Source organism: Mizuhopecten yessoensis, unplaced genomic scaffold (assembly GCF_002113885.1).
Source record: "Mizuhopecten yessoensis strain PY_sf001 unplaced genomic scaffold, ASM211388v2 scaffold4507, whole genome shotgun sequence".
NCBI classification, from domain to species: domain Eukaryota; kingdom Metazoa; phylum Mollusca; class Bivalvia; order Pectinida; family Pectinidae; genus Mizuhopecten; species Mizuhopecten yessoensis.
Window position 1 is genome coordinate 319,098 of NW_018405581.1, and position 20,440 is coordinate 339,537.

A 20,440-nucleotide genomic window follows, 5' to 3' on the forward strand; every position below is an offset into this window, starting at 1 on the left:
AGAAAGACCATGGTGAGCTTATGCCATACCGCAGCATCCGTCTTCGATCGTCCGTCTGTCCGTCAACTTTTCCTTTAAAACACTACTAGCCCTGAACGGCCCAGTAGATTTTGAATAAATTTGGTCTGAAGTTTTCTTAGGCCAAGGTGACTAAATTTTGTATAAATGCTGGGTGTGGCCCCCCTGAGGGCAGAGGGGTGGGGCCCAATAAGGGAAATAGAGGTAAAACCTTTAAAATCCTTCTTCTACCATAGGGATTAAGGAATTTCATTCCAATTTGGTCTGGATTTTGTCCCTATTTGGTCTAAAGCATCCTTGGGTGAAGTCAAGGGGACTTAATTTTGTATAAATGATGGGTCTGACCCCATTTGGGGCAGAGGGGCGGGGCCCAATATGGGAAACATAGCAAATTCTTCTAAATCCTCATTTTCCTGTAGGAATGACAGGAATTTGTGCAATTGTATATAAATATAACCTCTGACTAACCATGTAATACATGTACACTACCAGCAACAACTGGCTATTTCAACTTCCATTTTGCTAACATTTCCAGGTGAGCAACACAGACCCTCTTGGCCTCTTTCTTTAAACAATTTCTTTTCAATAATGGATATACCTAGGGTGATGCTGGGCTAGTAACATGCTTGGATAAAGGGCGACCAATTTTGTTCAAATCAATGACCTAGACCCACTTCCATAGTCACTGGGGTCAAAAGTTTAAACATAATATTCAAACAATTTTTTCTGAATAACCAAAATGCCAAGGGTGATGATATCTAGCCAGAAGCATGCATTAATGAAGGGTTACCAAGTTAGTAGTGTACAGTAGCGTACGGTGGCCATGGGTGATATTTTTTTACAATGAATAACTCCTGTAATATTGCATGTATCAAAATTAAAAAATGAAATCAGCACTAAAACTGGCATATATATGATGTGGGCTTCATACTTTTTCAAAAAATGAATAAATTGAATTTGGTTTGAGACTACAGTTTTGGCTATCTGCAAATCTGTGTTTACAAAACAAAAGCTAGCTTTTCATCTTCTTAAATAAAAAATCATTCTTCTAAAAAATGTATTCAAAATGTGCTTTATAAATATATATGTAGGTGTGTTCTGCAGGATGAAGCCACTTATCCATGTTTACCTGAGACATGCCCTTTATTTTTAGGATCAGGCCATTTCTACTGTATTCTACTACCCAAGTTTGTTCTAATGAATGACCTTCACCAATATTCAAGGTCACAGGGTTTATTTCCTTTAAGAACCTTCAAACAACTTTTTCTGCACAACCAAAAGACCTAGGGAAATTATATTTGCCAGTAGAAGCAATGATGAAGGGCAACCAAGTGTGTTCAAATGAATGACCTTCACCCACATTCAAGGTTACTGGGGTAAAATATGTGAAAATATTTACTGGGTAAGCAATTTCTTCTGAATAACCAAAATGACCTGGGTGACGATATTTGGCCAGTAGCATGCGGGGATGAAGTGCTACCAGATTTGTTCAATTTAATGACCTTGGCCAGTAGCATGCGGGGATGAAGGGCTACCAGATTTGTTCAATTTAATGACCTTGGCCAGTAGCATGTGGGGATGAATGGCGACCAGATTTGTTCAATTTAATGACCTTGGCCAGTAGCATGCGGGGATGAAGGGCTACCAGATTTGTTCAATTTAATGACCTTGGCCACTTGAAAGATCACTGAAGTCAAATGTGATAATATTTAGCCAGGGTCAAATGTGTTCAACTGTTTTATCTGGTTCTTTTGAATGACTTAGAGTCATAGATACTGATATTTTGCCAAGAGCTTTATTAATTATTTCAAGGTATCAAGTGTGAGATTTATACCAGGTGAGCGATGCAGGTCAAACTGGCATCTGATTTGAGGTCATGTGACTGTAAAGATTCATGTGCCTGTTGTTGGTAGCTTTTTTTGAGTTATTCATAAATCCTCAATATGTACTATGTATGTACAGTAGAGCTGCCTGTATAGATTAACTCTTCCTTATTGCAAAAGAGATTGTATCATTACATTGCATATGTAGTATTTTATTTCACCTGAAAGTTTGAAGGAATTGTAAATTAACAAGTGTAGTATGAATTAAAAAATCATCATTTTGATACAGCATCACCCTCCACCCAGTCAGAACTATCAAGATGGAGAATTTACAAGCCTGGTCATGTTACAACACGAAGCAACGGGACAATGGTGAGACACTGTAAGACCAACACCCACATCTAATGACAACCAAAACAGATTTGCCTAACATTTTATAAACTGATCCATAGATGATGAAAATCAGAAGAAAGGGTTGATCCCCCGGTTGGGCTGATAATCATATTAAGTAAGATCTATTCAATACTTTGTGCATAATTCATTGAGGCCAATTTGCCTCTTTTTGACTTTTTTCAGCATAAACAATCATGGGGGATATATAAACAATCAAGGTAGAAACGTACATACTACATGTTAATGTTCAGGTCCCTGTGTCATCAATACGATGTAACTTACCAATGTTAATGTTCAGGTCCCTGTGTTATCAAAAAGATGTAACTAACCAATGTTAATGTTCAGGTCCCTGTGTTATCCATACGATGTAACTAACCAATGTTAATGTTCAGGTCCCTGTGTTATCAATAAGATGTAACTTACCAATGTTAATGTTCAGGTCCCTGTGTTATCAAAAAGATGTAACTAACCAATGTTAATGTTCAGGCCCCTGTGTTATCAATAAGATGTAACTTACCAATGTTAATGTTCAGGTCCCTGTGTTATCAGTAAGATGTAACTTAACAATGTTAATGTTCAGGTTCCTGTGTTATCAATAAGATATAACTTACCAATGTTAACGTTCAGGTCCCTGTGTTATCAATAATATGTAACTAACCAATGTCAATATTCAGGTCCCTGTGTTATCATTAAGATGTAACTTACCAATGGGAATGTTCAGGTCCCTGGGTTATCAATACGATGTAACATACCAATGTTAATGTTCCGGTCCCTGTGTTATCAATAATATGTAACTAACCAATGTGAATGTTCAGGTCCCTGGGTTATCAATACGATGTAACATACCAATGTTAATGTTCTGGTCCCTGTGTTATCAAAAAGATGTAACTAACCAATGTAAATGTTCAGGTCCCTGTGTTATTAAAAAGATGTAACTTACCAATGATAATGTTCAGGTCCCTGTATTATCAATAAGATGTAAATTACCAATGTTAATGTTCCGGTCCCTGTGTTATCAAAACGATGTACCTTACCAATGTTAATGTTGAGGTCCCTGTGTTATCAAAAAGATGTAACTAACCAATGTGAATGTTCAGGTCCCTGGGTTATCAATACGATGTAAATTAAAAATGTTAATGTTCAGGTGCATGTGTTATCAATACTATGTAACTTACCAATGTGAATGTTCAGGTCCCTGGGTTATCAATACGATGTAAATTAAAAATGTTAATGTTCAGGTTCCTGTGTTATCAATAAGGTGTAACTTACCAATGTTGATGTTCAGGCCCCTGTGTTATCAATAATATGTAACTAACCAATGTAAATGTTCAGGCCCCTGTGTCATCAATACGATGTTACTTACCAATGTTAATGTACAGGTCCCTGTGTTATCCATACGATGTAACTAACCAATGTCAATGTTCAGGCCCCTGTGTTATCAATAATATGTAACTAACCAATGTGAATGTTCAGGTCCCTGTTTCATCAATACGATGTAATTTACCAATGTTAATGTTGAGGTCCCTGTGTTATCAGTAAGATGTAACTGACCAATGTTAATGTTCATGTCCCTGTGTCATCAATACGTTGTAACTTACCAATGTTGATGTTCAGGCCCCTGTGTCATCAATACGATGTAACTTACCAATGTTAATTTCCAGGTGCCTGTGTTATCAATACTATGTAACTAACCAATGTTAATGTTCAGGTCCCTGTATTATCAATAAGATGTAACTAACCAATGTTAATATTCAGGTCCCTGTGTTATCAATACGATGTAACATACCAATGTTAATGTTCTGGTCCCTGTGTTATCAAGACTATGTAACTAACCACTGTTAATGTTCAGGTGCCTGTGTTGTCAATACTATGTAACTCACCAATGTTAATGTTCAGGCCCCTGTGTTATCAATCCAATGTAACTTACCAATGTTAATGTTCAGGTCCCTGTGTCATCAATAAGATGTAACTAACCAATGCTAATGTTCAGGTCCCTGTGTTATCATTAAGATGTAACTAACCAATGTTAACAAATTGAAGAATAGAATAATAAAGGAAGTAATATGAATGTTAAACCTTTTTCTCTTGTGAACTTGTTTATAATATTTTTTCATGACTTTTTAATTTTTCCTGTAGCACCCACAAGTTGGATTGTCCCAAGGCAAAACCACAAGTACACAGCCGAAAACCTTACTCTGTAACAATGGACAGGAACTGGTCTTAAAGTGGCATAATGGAAAAGACTTGAGGTACATAGCAAAGGTCAACAATCATGCCATGGCGTACAGTCTGTTATCCGTCCATTAGGGGTGACCTGTGTGTATTTTTCACTATTGCAATACTATTACTATTGGGGAAAACACTACTGGGATAGTTCCATTATTGTGGTATATTATCACGACAGTAATCCAATAGTATTGGATACTTCTCAGATCTTTCTGTCAATTCTCTGTTTAAACTTTAAACCATTTTTTCTGAATAACAGAAATACCCAGGGGGATGATATTTGGCCAGTAGCATGCAGGAATGAAGGGTTACCAAGTTTGTTCAAATGAATGACCTGCACCAATATTCAAGTTTATAGGGGTCAGATATGTTTACAACTTTAACTGGCCTCTTCTGAATTACCATAAAGCCCAGGGTGGCCAATAAAATGCTGGGATAAAGGGATACCATGTTTGTTTAAAGAAATGAACTTGAGTCGATCTTATTCCAGGTCAAAGGAGTCAAAAATATGAAAAACTTTCAACAACTTCTTCTGAATAACCAAAATGAATAGGGTACTTGATATTAATATGATCAGATGAGGAACTATTAAGTTTTTCATGTGAATGACCTTGACCCACTTTAAAGGTCACAAAATGTCAAATATGCATTAACTTTTGAATTATTTCATCTCAATAAACAAAAAGTCTTTGGTGATGATATTTGGCAAGTTGCATGCTGAGATGGAGGGCTATCAAGTTTGTTCAACTTAATAACCTTGTTTGACTTTAAGGTCACAGAGGTCAAATATGTTCAAATGTTTAAACAGGTTCTTTTAAATGACTTAGAGTCCTAGATACTGATATTTTGTCTGTAGCTTCAATTTATTTTAAGGTTACAAGTGTGAGATTGTAAGTTCCCTCCCACAGACAACTGTCTTATGTGTAAATTCTGTCCCACAGACAACTGTCTTACGTGTAAGTTCTGTCCCACAGACAACTGTCTTGCGTGTAAGTTCCCTCCCACAGACAACTGTCTTACGTGTAAGTTCCCTCCCACAGACAACTGTCTTGCGTGTAAGTTCCCACCCACAGACAACTGTCTTACGTGTATAAGTTCCGCCCCACAGACAACTGTCTTACGTGTAAGTTCCGTCCCACAGACAACTGTCTTGCGTGTAAGTTCCCTCCCACAGACAACTGTCTTACGTATAAGTTCCGGCCGCACAGACAACTGTCTTACGTGTAAGTTCCTTCCCACAGACAACTGTCTTACATGTAATTTCCCTCCCACAGACAACTGTCTTGCGTGTATTCTGGTCAACAGTTGGTATTTTTACCGAAAAAAACCCAACCAAGCAGAATTCTGGTTTTAATGTTGGTTATGTTTAGGTTGAATCAGGTCACAATATGTCATACACATAAAATCATTTCATTGCACTGAGCTGTTCTGACAAGGACTATATCAAGGAAATTGTCTACTTGTTCATTGATCATAGGAAGTACAAATTATTGACTCAAGGGGACCCAACATATTGTATCAACTGCCATGAAGCCATTTAAGATGAAACCTCTATTTACAGCAAAATTTGTAACTTATGATGGATCATATTTACCGCTGACAGTCTTCCAGGGTAATGGACACTTTGATTATTTTGATCTTAATTCATTTTGTTGATAAAGCCGTTTTAAGACTTTGATACATGATGACATTACAGGTATCATGCGGTGTGGCTACGGTACAACTGTCAGTGTCCAGAATGTGTTCAGCCCCACTCTGGTCAGCGCCTGTTAGAGACCACTAATGTCAACCCTGGCACTGTTATTGAAACAGCTTACTTCAATGGTAAGTGGTCATTTCCTCAGGAAACCATGACACAGATCTCTTCTCAGAGTATTTACTGGGATTTCTTCTCCACTTAAGTATAGATAATATGATTTTGAGTCAGTAGTCAGAAAAGCAGGAATTTGTCGGTTATTTTGACCTGAGACAATAATCAGAACAGTAGGGACTTGTCAAAGCCAAACACCAATATTAGGCATAATGTATCTGAGGGTGGTGGGTTGATACACACAAAGAGCTGTGATTAACTGCAGCATCCTAGGATTAGTAAGGGATACAATTAAATATGATAAACCTCTATAAGTGAAAATGTTTGATACCCTGTGATTGGACAGTTGTTCACACCATCTAATTGGCATACAGTTGGGAGCAAATAAACTCTGCATTGAGTGCGTTGTGTACTACACAAATAGCTAAAAAGGTACTGCAATGTTAACTCCAGTTCACTACAGTGTTAACTTCAGTTCACTGCAATGTTAGCTCCAGTGCACTATAGTGTTAGCTTCAGTTCACTGCAATGTTAACTACTGTTCACTACAGTGTTAGCTTCAGTTCACTGCAATGTTAGCTCCAGTGCACTATAGTGTTAACTTCAGTTCACTGCAATGTTAACTACAGTTCACTACAGTGTTAACTTCAGTTCACTGCAATGTTAACTACAGTTCACTACAGTGTTAACTTCAGTTCACTGCAATGTTAACTACAGTTCACTACAGTGTTAACTTCAGTTCACTGCAATGTTAACTACAGTTCACTACAGTGTTAACTTCAGTTCACTGCAATGTTAACTACAGTTCACTACAGTGTTAACTTCAGTTCACTGCAATGTTAACTACAGTTCACTACAGTGTTAACTTCAGTTCACTGCAATGTTAACTACAGTTCACTACAGTGTTAACTTCAGTTCACTGCAATGTTAACTACAGTTCACTACAGTGTTAACTTCAGTTCACTGCAATGTTAACTACAGTTCACTACAGTGTTAACTTCAGTTCACTGCAATGTTAACTACAGTTCACTACAGTGTTAACTTCAGTTCACTGCAATGTTAACTACAGTTCACTACAGTGTTAACTTCAGTTCACTGCAATGTTAACTACAGTTCACTACAGTGTTAACTTCAGTTCACTGCAATGTTAACTACAGTTCACTACAGTGTTAACTTCAGTTCACTGCAATGTTAACTACAGTTCACTACAGTGTTAACTTCAGTTCACTGCAATGTTAACTCCAGTTCACTACAGTGTTAACTTCAGTTCACTGCAATGTTAACTCCAGTTCACTACAGTGTTAACTTCAGTTCACTGCAATGTTAACTCCAGTTCACTACAGTGTTAACTTCAGTTCACTGCAATGTTAACTACAGTTCACTACAGTGTTAACTTCAGTTCACTACAGTGTTAACTCCAGTTCACTACAGTGTTAACTTCAGTTCAATGCAATGTTAACTCCAGTGCACTACAGTGTTAACTTCAGTTCACTGCAATGTTAACTCCAGTGCACTAAAGTGTAAACTTTAGTTCACTGCAATGTTAACTACAGTTCACTTCAGTGTTAACTTCAGTTCAGTGCAATGTTAACTCCAGTGCACTGCAATGTAAACTCCAGCGCACTACAGTGTTAACTTCAGTTCATAGTTGTTTTAAACGCCAGTTCAAAACTCTATAGTAAAGATTTCAATTATTGTTTATAATTAAAAGTTTTTGTATAAATAATGAAGGATTCCTATGAAAGATGATGGAATAAGGAAATCTCAACAGCAGGACACTATGGTCAGCCCCCAATAAATGTTACATAACTTCAGTGACACCAGTGTCAAGGCTGTCTACTCCCTGCCAGTCCCTCCACACCAATACAGCACAGCAGTAGCCAGAGATATTTGAGACCAATGGTGCCCACACCCCAGCGAGCTGCTGCTGTGACCAGCCCTGACACCAGCCTTCTTAGCTTTGGACCTATGTGCACAGCACCGACCCCTATAGAGTTGATACCCATCCAGGAGAACATTAGTGCAGTGGTCAGCCCTGTCACTAGCCTTTACACCTTGGGACCAGTGTACCCTACACCAATCCTCTCCAAATGCATCAAGCAAATCAAAGATTTACAGCAGGAGGTCAAACTGTCCCATCAACAGCTGTTGGAGGCCATAAACAGTGAAGTGAGAATGCTGCTAAAACCATCCCTGTTTAGTGCACAAATTCAAACAAATGTTTCTGCCCAAATAAAACCCATGACAGCAAAAAGGAGACCATCAGTAGAAATACAATGTAGCCTGGACATAAATACCGATCTGACAGTCAATGACACATCATGTACCTCTGGGGATACAAATATAGAATCTCATCGCAACAACCTATTGAAATCCTTCTGGAGAACACTGAACAAACTTCAACCTTTGTTAAAGATAATTGATTGTTAATTGGGTCATCACTACTAAAAGGGATGAAACAAGAGGCCTGTACAAAGGTGTTTGTGGATTACACTAGGCATGTAACACCTAAGGCCTGATACATTGCTGGGTGATTCAGCCCCTATAAGGGGTTTGTGGATTACACTAGGCATGTAACACCTAAGGACTGATACATTGCTGGGTGATTCAGGCCCCTATAAGGTGTTTGTGGATTACACTAGGCATGTAAAACCTAAGGCCTGATACATTGCTGGGTGATTCAGACCCCTATAAGGTGTTTGTGGATTACACTAGGCATGTAACATCTAAGGCCTGATACATTGCTGGGTGATTCAGGCCCCTATAAGGTGGTTGTGGATTACACTAGGCATGTAACACGTAAGGACTGATACATTTCCGGGTGATTCAGGCCCCTATAAAGGTGTTTGTGGATTACACTAGGCATGTAACACGTAAGGACTGATACATTTCCGGGTGATTCAGGCCCCTATAAAGGTGTTTGTGGATTACACTAGGCATTTAACACCTAAGGCCTGATACATTGCTGGGTGATTCAGCCCCAATAAGGTGTTTGTGGATTACACTAGGCATGTAACACCTAAGGACTGATACATTGCTGGGTGATTCAGCCCCTATAAGGGGTTTGTGGATTACACTAGGCATGTAACACCTAAGGACTGATACATTGCTGGGTGATTCAGCCCCTATAAGGTGTTTGTGGATTACACTAGGCATGTAAAACCTAAGGCCTGATACATTGCTGGGTGATTCAGACCCCTATAAGGTGTTTGTGGATTACACTAGGCATGTAACATCTAAGGCCTGATACATTGCTGGGTGATTCAGGCCCCTATAAGGTGTTTGTGGATTACACTAGGCATGTAAAACCTAAGGCCTGATACATTGCTGGGTGATTCAGACCCCTATAAGGTGTTTGTGGATTACACTAGGCATGTAACATCTAAGGCCTGATACATTGCTGGGTGATTCAGGCCCCTATAAAGGTGTTTGTGGATTACACTAGGCATTTAACACCTAAGGCCTGATACATTGCTGGGTGATTCAGGCCCCTATAAGGTGTTTGTGGATTACACTAGGCATGTAACACGTAAGGACTGATACATTGCTGGGTGATTCAGGCCCCTATAAAGGTGTTTCAGGTATATTTAGATAACATTTATTTCACCCATCTTGGGGCTCTTCAGTCAAAATCACTCCAAGATGGGCGAAAACGCTACCGAAATTTAGTCTTTGTGTTTTGTTTTATATATATATGAATGTGTATAAAATGGTATACACTAATAACATGCAGTACATATTTGTATGCCCCCGCCATAATATGGGGGGGGGGGGCATATATTGTTGCCCATGCCCGTCCCGTCCCGTCCATGAGCGGGGGCATTTATGTCTTACAGACATTTTCTAGTTATCACATAACTGACCCATTTTACTATGTTATGTTATAAGGCCATATTATAAACATGTTAACACACATGTGTATTAAAACCTTAAGGTGCTGCCATTGGTCAAAACCATGATAAAATATTCCTACACCACTACAGGTTTTGATACAATTACTGTTATTTTCACTGAATTTGAAATATTAATTTTGTCATAGTTATTTTTAATGTTTTTAAACTGCTCATTATTATTTTTTAAATGGAGCTACTTTGCACTGTGCAGAACATCAATTTTGTGATCAGAGTATTTTTGTTTAATTGACTATGAAGAGTCGCTGATCACACATAATTGTGTTAGAAGTTTTGTTCAAATTATGAATGTTATGTGATAAATAGAATCTTACAATCATGTCCATGTCTTAGTGAATAATATAATTGTGCATGTATTATTTTGAGACAAATTGCAAAAACACGATGGCGGCAGGTGGTCATCTTGGATTTTGACATTTCAAGAATATTATCACTATTTCCCAGGAAATACTTACCAATTAGGTATATATTTATACACTAGGAATTACAAACATATTTGCCTGGACTTCTGATATAAAACAAGCAGGATACCATTACAAATAGTATAGATATTTCATTATAAGCTTACATTAGATGGTTATGGTAACTCGGGGTATAATATACACATATTACTCTACCTGATCTTCTCTCTATCTTTTTTACTAGATGTACTAAATTAAATATACATAAAGTTATATAGTGCATGGCAGAATGAGAGAGAGCCTTCTTGCATGAGGACACTAAATGGTAAAGCTAACCCCAGGGCTTTACAACCCCGGCAGCCTTCTTATATATTTAATGGGGAAATCAAATTCATATTTGTGAAGAAAATAAAATCACTAAATGCAGTCTTTAATATGTGTAATAACATTTTATGTAGATGGTCATTATATTTTTCTCTTGCATCAAGAAAATGGAACAGAGTTACATATTAAGTGGGCAGACAGTCAGCATCATGGACATGTTAAAGTTGATTTCTTACAACAACATAGTTACCATGGCCGCCAGGAACCAGTGTCACGGGACCAGGTTAGTGGAAAGTAGTGTTTTGTAAACAAAACAGGACGAGTTCAAAGGTCTTTCCCCCTAGAAGGAGAAGCGTATCTCTCCGAGTCTGTTTTTTCCATCAAGGAGAGACATGACTGTTTATACAGTGAACATGACTAAAGTGCCTATCATTTGTATGGACCACTTTTAATGTCTTTGCATATGTGCCAGGTCATCTGCATTTGCACAGGTCAACCTGCAAATGACTTCTGTGACCTACACAGAAATATATTTAGCTCACCTAGCTCTGGTCCGAAAGACTGGTGATCTTGTCATCAGCCAGTGTTTGTCATCTGACAACTTTTAGGTCACTTAGCTCAAAGATCCAAGTGGGCTATTGCAATCTGTTGCTTTCCATTGTAAACATCATTACAACACTCCTTTACATATTGTCCTTGGTCGAATCTGATATGGAGGTATATATCTGATATGGAGGTGTATATTTGATATGGAGGTGTATATCTGATATGAAGGTGTATATCTGATATGGAGGTGTATATCTGATATGGAGGTGTATATTTGATATGGAGGTGTATATCTGATATGGAGGTGTATATTTGATATGGAGGTATATATCTGATATGGAGGTGTATATCTGATATGGAGGTGTATATATCTGATACGGAGGTGTATATCTGATATGGAGGTGTATATTTGATATGGAGGTGTATATCTGATATGGAGGTGTATATTTGATACGGAGGTGTATATCTGATATGGAGGTATATATCTGATATGGAGGTGTATATCTGATACTGAGGTGTATATCTGATATGGAGGTGTATATTTGATATGGAGGTGGATATCTGATATGGAGGTGTATATCTGATATGGAGGTGTACATCTGATATGGAGGTATATATCTGATATGGAGGTGTATGTCTGATATGGAGGTTTATATCTGATATGGAGGTGTATAGCTGATATGGAGGTGTATAGCTGATATGGAGGTGTATATCTGATGCTGAGGTGTATATCTGATACGGTGGTGTATATCTGATATGGAGGTGTATATCTGATATCGAGGTGTATATTTGATATGGAGGTGTATATCTAATATGGAGGTGTATAGCTGATATGGAGGTGTATATCTGATAGGGAGGTGTATATCTGATACTGAGGTGTATATCTGATATGGAGGTATATATCTGATATGGAGGTGTATATCTGATATGGAGGTGTATATCTGATATGGAGGTATATATCTGATATTGAGGTGTATATCTGATATGGAGGTGTATATCTGATATGGAGGTGTATATCTGATATGGAGGTGTATATCTGATATGGAGGTGTATATCTGATATGGAGGTGTATATCTGATATGGAGGTGTATATCTGATATGGAGGTGTATATCTGATATGGAGGTGTATATCTGATATGGAGGTGTATATCTGATATGGAGGTGTATATCTGATATGGAGGTGTATATCTGATATGGAGGTGTATATCTGATATGGAGGTGTATATCTGATATGGAGGTGTATATCTGATATGGAGGTGTATATCTGATATGGAGGTGTATATCTGATATGGAGGTGTATATCTGATATGGAGGTGTATATCTGATATGGAGGTGTATATCTGATATGGAGGTGTATATCTGATATGGAGGTGTATATCTGATATGGAGGTGTATATCTGATATGGAGGTGTATATCTGATATGGAGGTGTATATCTGATATGGAGGTGTATATCTGATATGGAGGTGTATATCTGATATGGAGGTGTATATCTGATATGGAGGTGTATATCTGATATGGAGGTATATATCTGATATGGAGGTATATATCTGATATGGAGGTGTATATCTGATATGGAGGTGTATATCTGATATGGAGGTGTATATCTGATATGGAGGTGTATATCTGATATGGAGGTGTATATCTGATATGGAGGTGTATATCTGATATGGAGGTGTATATCTGATATGGAGGTGTATATCTGATATGGAGGTGTATATCTGATATGGAGGTGTATATCTGATATGGAGGTGTATATCTGATATGGAGGTGTATATCTGATATGGAGGTGTATATCTGATATGGAGGTGTATATCTGATATGGAGGTGTATATCTGATATGGAGGTGTATATCTGATATGGAGGTGTATATCTGATATGGAGGTGTATATCTGATATGGAGGTGTATATCTGATATGGAGGTGTATATCTGATATGGAGGTGTATATCTGATATGGAGGTGTATATCTGATATGGAGGTGTATATCTGATATGGAGGTGTATATCTGATATGGAGGTGTATATCTGATATGGAGGTGTATATCTGATATGGAGGTGTATATCTGATATGGAGGTGTATATCTGATATGGAGGTGTATATCTGATATGGAGGTGTATATCTGATATGGAGGTGTATATCTGATATGGAGGTGTATATCTGATATGGAGGTGTATATCTGATATGGAGGTGTATATCTGATATGGAGGTGTATATCTGATATGGAGGTGTATATCTGATATGGAGGTGTATATCTGATATGGAGGTGTATATCTGATATGGAGGTGTATATCTGATATGGAGGTGTATATCTGATATGGAGGTGTATATCTGATATGGAGGTGTATATCTGATATGGAGGTGTATATCTGATATGGAGGTGTATATCTGATATGGAGGTGTATATCTGATATGGAGGTGTATATCTGATATGGAGGTGTATATCTGATATGGAGGTGTATATCTGATATGGAGGTGTATATTTGATATGGAGGTGTATATCTGATATGGAGGTGTATATCTGATATGGAGGTGTATATCTGATATGGAGGTGTATATCTGATATGGAGGTGTATATCTGATATGGAGGTGTATATCTGATATGGAGGTGTATATCTGATATGGAGGTGTATATCTGATATGGAGGTGTATATCTGATATGGAGGTGTATATCTGATATGGAGGTGTATATCTGATATGGAGGTGTATATCTGATATGGAGGTGTATATCTGATATGGAGGTGTATATCTGATATGGAGGTGTATATCTGATATGGAGGTGTATATCTGATATGGAGGTGTATATCTGATATGGAGGTGTATATCTGATATGGAGGTGTATATCTGATATGGAGGTGTATATCTGATATGGAGGTGTATATCTGATATGGAGGTGTATATCTGATATGGAGGTGTATATCTGATATGGAGGTGTATATCTGATATGGAGGTGTATATCTGATATGGAGGTGTATATCTGATATGGAGGTGTATATCTGATATGGAGGTGTATATCTGATATGGAGGTGTATATCTGATATGGAGGTGTATATCTGATATGGAGGTGTATATCTGATATGGAGGTGTATATCTGATATGGAGGTGTATATCTGATATGGAGGTGTATATCTGATATGGAGGTGTATATCTGATATGGAGGTGTATATCTGATATGGAGGTGTATATCTGATATGGAGGTGTATATCTGATATGGAGGTGTATATCTGATATGGAGGTGTATATCTGATATGGAGGTGTATATTTGATATGGAGGTGTATATCTGATATGGAGGTGTATATCTGATATGGAGGTGTATATCTGATATGGAGGTGTATATCTGATATGGAGGTGTATATCTGATATGGAGGTGTATATCTGATATGGAGGTGTATATCTGATATGGAGGTGTATATCTGATATGGAGGTGTATATCTGATATGGAGGTGTATATCTGATATGGAGGTGTATATCTGATATGGAGGTGTATATCTGATATGGAGGTGTATATCTGATATGGAGGTGTATATCTGATATGGAGGTGTATATCTGATATGGAGGTGTATATCTGATATGGAGGTGTATATCTGATATGGAGGTGTATATCTGATATGGAGGTGTATATCTGATATGGAGGTGTATATCTGATATGGAGGTGTATATCTGATATGGAGGTGTATATCTGATATGGAGGTGTATATCTGATATGGAGGTGTATATCTGATATGGAGGTGTATATTTGATATGGAGGTGTATATTTGATACGGAGGTGTATATCTGATATGGAGGTGGATATCTCATATGGAGGTATATATCTGATATGGAGGTGTATATCTGATATGGAGGTGTATATATCTGATACGGAGGTGTATATCTGATATGGAGGTGTATATTTGATATGGAGGTGTATATCTGATATGGAGGTGTATATTTGATACGGAGGTGTATATCTGATATGTAGGTGTATATTTGATATGGAGGTATATACTGGATCCTCTATTTATACACCCAGCATCAAAGTTAGCAGAGTATACTGGAATCACTCTTTCTCTGACCCAGGATAGGTGTGTCCACACTTTTCCAGGTGTGAGATATCCTTGTCACAGAGATCAATTATGTTTAAAACCTTTAAACAACTTCTTCTGAATAACCAAGAGGCCTTTGGTGATGATATTTGACCAGTAACATACTAGGATGAAGGGCTACTAAGTTTGTTCAAATGAATGACCTTGACTTATATTCAAGGTAACAGGGGTCAAATATGTTGAAAACTGTAAATGACTTCTGAAAAATCTTAAGGTCCAGGGTTTTGATATTTGGCCAGTAACATGCTGGGATGAAGAGTTACCAAGTTTGTTCAAATGAATGACCTTGACTGATATCCAAGGTCACAGGGGTCAAATATGTTGAAATCTTTAAACAACTTCTGAAAAATGTTAAGGTCCAGGGTTTTGATATTTGGCCAGTAACATGCTGGGATGAAGGGTTACCAAGTTTGTTCAACTTAATGTCCTTGTTTGATTTTCAAGGTCACATGTGTCACATGTTTAGACCTTTGATTAGATTCTTTTGAATGGTATTTTCCTTGTAGCTGTATTTTAGTCCAATTTTAAGATTAAAAGTGTTAGATTAATACCAGATGAGCGATTCAGGCCCATTAGGCCTCTTGTTATGAGACAAATTTCAAAACAAATTTATTAAAAATCAACAGTTATCACTCAACCCTCAAAATCAATAAGGTTTTATCTAAACACCGTGTGACAAACATTTACAAAAGATCCACCTTAACATAGCGTGAGCTGCTGAGCTATGTCCACCAGCTAAAAACACATAGCAGGTGAACTGGGTCCCTGGGTCTACTGTTAATAGGTTAATAACAATCAAACACCTGGCTGGACCTTAATTTAAGTGCACCCCTGATATATTCTGCTGTATTCCCATTTTTAGGGAAATGGCGATACAAAACCCTTATCTGCAAAACTAATGAGGGACAGTGTTTCACCTAAACTTCAGGTATTAGGAGTGCTGTGTTGTTCTGTTGTAGGGCACTCGACTCCCCAGTATGAGTTATGAGGAGGTAATCAGTGGGGATAAAGGGCTCCTCAGGTAAGGATATCTCATGAAGGATTTTCGTTGCATATATTATTCAATATTTACATTCTGTGTTGCATTTGCCTATATATCGTTAGTAAACCAAATTGCAGTATATGAGACTGTATACTACAATTTACAGTGATACGGCCAGTGTAGGCATACATGGCCACCAGATACTTTCAGTATCCGAATAGGCCTATAGTCAGAGAACTTTTGTGGTTCGTTAGCATTTAGCAATGTAGGTCATTGCAAAAAATAAAGCAACTTGACAAATTATGACAATATAAATTTACTATAAGATGTGTAGGTACCAAATTATTGTAAGGGCCATACTAGATACAAAATTACCAAGTTTGTCAAAGTCATCACACAGGGGCTCGGTTTCAAGATTTTGAGTTATGCATATTAAACATCAGTGAATAACCACAACACTTAAATTCAGCATTTATAAAACCTTGTAAAAGTCGAGGGTATAGACAAGGTTTTAGAATGTGCATAAATACCTTTTTAAGTGTTGTGGTTCTTCAGTGATGTCATCCATTACTCAAAATCACGAAACTGAGCCCCTGTGAACGTCGTCTGCTAGCGATGCTAATCTGACCGATTAGACATGGAATCTGTTTCAAACGAATGTCCTTGGAATCGTTACCACCTACTGAAAGGACCACTATAATTAAAAAATTCTGAGTATGTATGCTTCTGAAAATAACGTAATATTCCAGTCGATGGAAACATAAGGGTTTCCGAGGAAAAAATCAAGTCCATTCAGCGCCGCGTCACTTCCAAATACATATAATCTATCAATGCGCGAAAAACAGCTTTAATTTTAAACAAGCAGAAGTTATGCAATTATTAACATTTTTTCAACATATACACACTCTTATGAAATAAATAATAAAGTGAAGTTTGTGTTCAAACCATTTCATGTACGTGTGGTTTGCAATGACACGAGGGACTATATTATTTCTTCTGGAAAATTCAGCTGTTCCGGGATTTGACTTACTGACGTCACTAATATGATAAGCGGGAAATTCAAATGTAATTTTGCTTCAGTTACTATTCAAAACAAGCTATATACATATAAATATAAGCATTGAACTGTTACCAGATGCAGTATACAATCGATATGAATGAAGGGCGACATGAATATTTATCTGTCACCCAAATTGCATTCATATCGACTGTATACTGCATCTGGTAACAGTTCAATGCTTAAAGATTTGTGACCAGTCTGATAGAATGATAAGCTCACCTGGTCCGTCGTCTGTCCGTCATCCGGCCTCAAGATTTTACTTTAAACAACTTTTTCTTAATAACCAAAAGGCCTAGGGTGATGATATTTGGCCAGAAGCAAATTGGGATGAAGGGCTACCAAGTTTGTTCAAATAAATTACCTTCACACATATTCAAGGTCACAGGGGTCACATATGTTCAAATCTTTAAACAACTTCTTCTGCTTAACCAAAAAGGACCAGGATGGTGATATTTGGTCAGTAGCATACTGGGATGAAGGACTACCAAGTTTGTTCAAAAGAATGGCCTTCACCCATGTTCAAGGTCACATGGGTCAAATGTGTTGAAATCTTTAAACAACTTCTTCTGAATAACCAAAATGTCCAGGGTGATGATATTTGGTAAATGTTACAATCGGGATATTCAACATGGTATATATAATGACATCAGATCTAGCTTAAAAGGTCAAACATCAAGATCACTTTTATTATAAATACAACAGGTGATATAGAGAGTGGCACTACTGAGTTATTTGGCAAATTGGTACTTGTCAGTTTTTGTTTCAATTGTAAATAATACTTGGTAAATATCCTTTGTTGATTATGCCATCTTTTTTGGCTTCGGATTGATGAGACACTATGGTGACAGGTTTGTCCTAATGGAATGTTTTTGTTCATACTTTGCTTCTGCTCAGTGATTATCAGGAATATACATGGTGAGGAGCATGGCAGGGCCTGATCTGTCAGTGTTCTGGTTATTCTGATCTTTTAAATAATGATTTCATTTGTTGTTGAAGGTGGCTGCAACATATAAACGAGGATGGGATGTGTCTGGTTAAAGGTGCACCCACAGAAATGACAACACTTCCGGAGGTAAGCACGTATTCTATTAGGGTAGAGAGTCGTAAGCACGTATTCTGTTAGAGTAGAGAGTCGTAAGCATGTATTAGAGTAGAGAGTCTTGAGCACATATTCTATTAGGGTAGAGAGTCGTAAGCACATATTCTATTAGAGTAGAGAGTCGTAAGCACGTATTCTGTTAGGGTAGAGAGTTGTAACCACGTATTCTGTTAGGGTAGAGAGTCGTAAGCACGTATTCTGTTAGAGTAGAGAGTCGTAAGCACGTATTCTATTAGAGTAGAGAGTCGTAAGCACGTATTCTATCAGGGTAGAGAGTCGTAAGCATGTATTCTATCAGGGTAGAGAGTCGTAAGCACATATTCTATTAGAGTAGAGAGTCGTAAGCACGTATTCTATCAGGGTAGAGAGTCGTAAGCACATATTCTGTTAGGGTAGAGAGTCGTAAGCACGTATTCTATTAGAGTAGAGAGTCGTAAGCACGTATTCTATTAGGGAAGAGAGTCGTAAGCACGTATTCTATTAGGGTAGAGAGTCGTAAGCACATATTCTATTAGGGTAGAGAGTCGTAAGCACATATTCTGTTAGGGTAGAGAGTCGTAAGCACGTATTCTATTAGGGTAGAGAGTCCTTCCACTTCATACTCACAGTAAACAGGCCATGTACATTATTTATATACAAACACTATTACAGATTACCTCTTAAATGGAGTCTGATTTGTTTTTCAATATTTCCAAAAAAGTTGCAGAAAATGATTTCAGGTTAAATATAAACGTATTTAGGGATTAGGGGGAGGGACTTATGTAAAATATACACATATTTAGGGATTAGGGGGAGGGACTTCTGTAAACTATCCACGTATTTAGGGATTAGGGGGAGGGACTTATGTAAACTATCCACATATTTAGGAATAGGGGGAGGGACTTATGTAAAATATACACATATTTAGGGATTAGGGGGAGGGACTTATGTAAAATATTAATGTATTTAGGGATTAGGGGGAGGGACTTATGTAAAATATAAACATATTTAGGGATTAGGGGGAGGGACTTATGTAAAATGTTAACATATTTAGGGATTAGGGGGAGGGACTTATGTAAAATATAAACGTATTTAGGGTAGGGGGAGGGACTTATGTAAAATATAAACGTATTTAGGGATTAGGGGGAGGGACTTATGTAAAATATACACATATTTAGGGATTAGGGGGAGGGACTTACGAGTTAGTATATATGTGGTGGGGTCTATAATGTGTTGTTAATTTTTGTATAATGCGGATGAGCCTAACAGAATGAAATTGTAGTGTTCGGGATTTCTCTGCTGATCCCCAACTCCACTTGTCCTCATATCAGTACTTCTCGACTACCCGTCACAGTGCTGTCAGTAATGACTGCCACCTCACTATGTTGACTATGTGTACCTTTGTCTGTCTACAGGTGGTGGAGAAGATAGCACCAATTCAGGAAACAATCTACGGCAAGGTGTGTCCTAACTATAGTCAATCATAATAATTTAACATTGAAAATCCCCCTCTCATCCTAGCATCTCTGATAGGGTGGATGAGAAGGATATAATGAAGCCTGAAGGCTGTTTGGGTTAAATATGCACTTGTCCAGCCTACTAGGTGGGTGACACTGACCGTCTACAAGCTACCGGGATACTAAAGGTGGGTGACACTGACCGTCTACTAGCTACCAGGATACTAAAGGTGGGTGACACTGACCATCTAAGAGTGACCGGGATACTAAAGGTGGGTGACACTGCCCGTATTCGAGCTATCGGGATACTAAAGGTGGGTGACACTGACCG

At 37.8% G+C, this 20,440-nt stretch overlaps 1 protein-coding gene across 1 annotated transcript in view; it reads left to right on the forward strand.

Annotated features, from left to right (window-relative positions):
- The window catches only part of LOC110449137 (probable gamma-butyrobetaine dioxygenase), a gene marked incomplete at its 3' end in the record, with an annotated part of 64,502 nt that overhangs the window by 22,655 nt on the left and 21,407 nt on the right, over positions 1–20,440 (forward strand). The window contains exons 3-9 of the mRNA XM_021495780.1: positions 2,131–2,213; positions 4,371–4,483; positions 6,157–6,284; positions 11,071–11,189; positions 16,492–16,553; positions 18,571–18,646; positions 20,068–20,112. Coding sequence (XP_021351455.1) covers positions 2,131–2,213; positions 4,371–4,483; positions 6,157–6,284; positions 11,071–11,189; positions 16,492–16,553; positions 18,571–18,646; positions 20,068–20,112 — 626 coding nt within the window. The remainder of the gene's footprint in view (positions 1–2,130; positions 2,214–4,370; positions 4,484–6,156; positions 6,285–11,070; positions 11,190–16,491; positions 16,554–18,570; positions 18,647–20,067; positions 20,113–20,440) is intronic.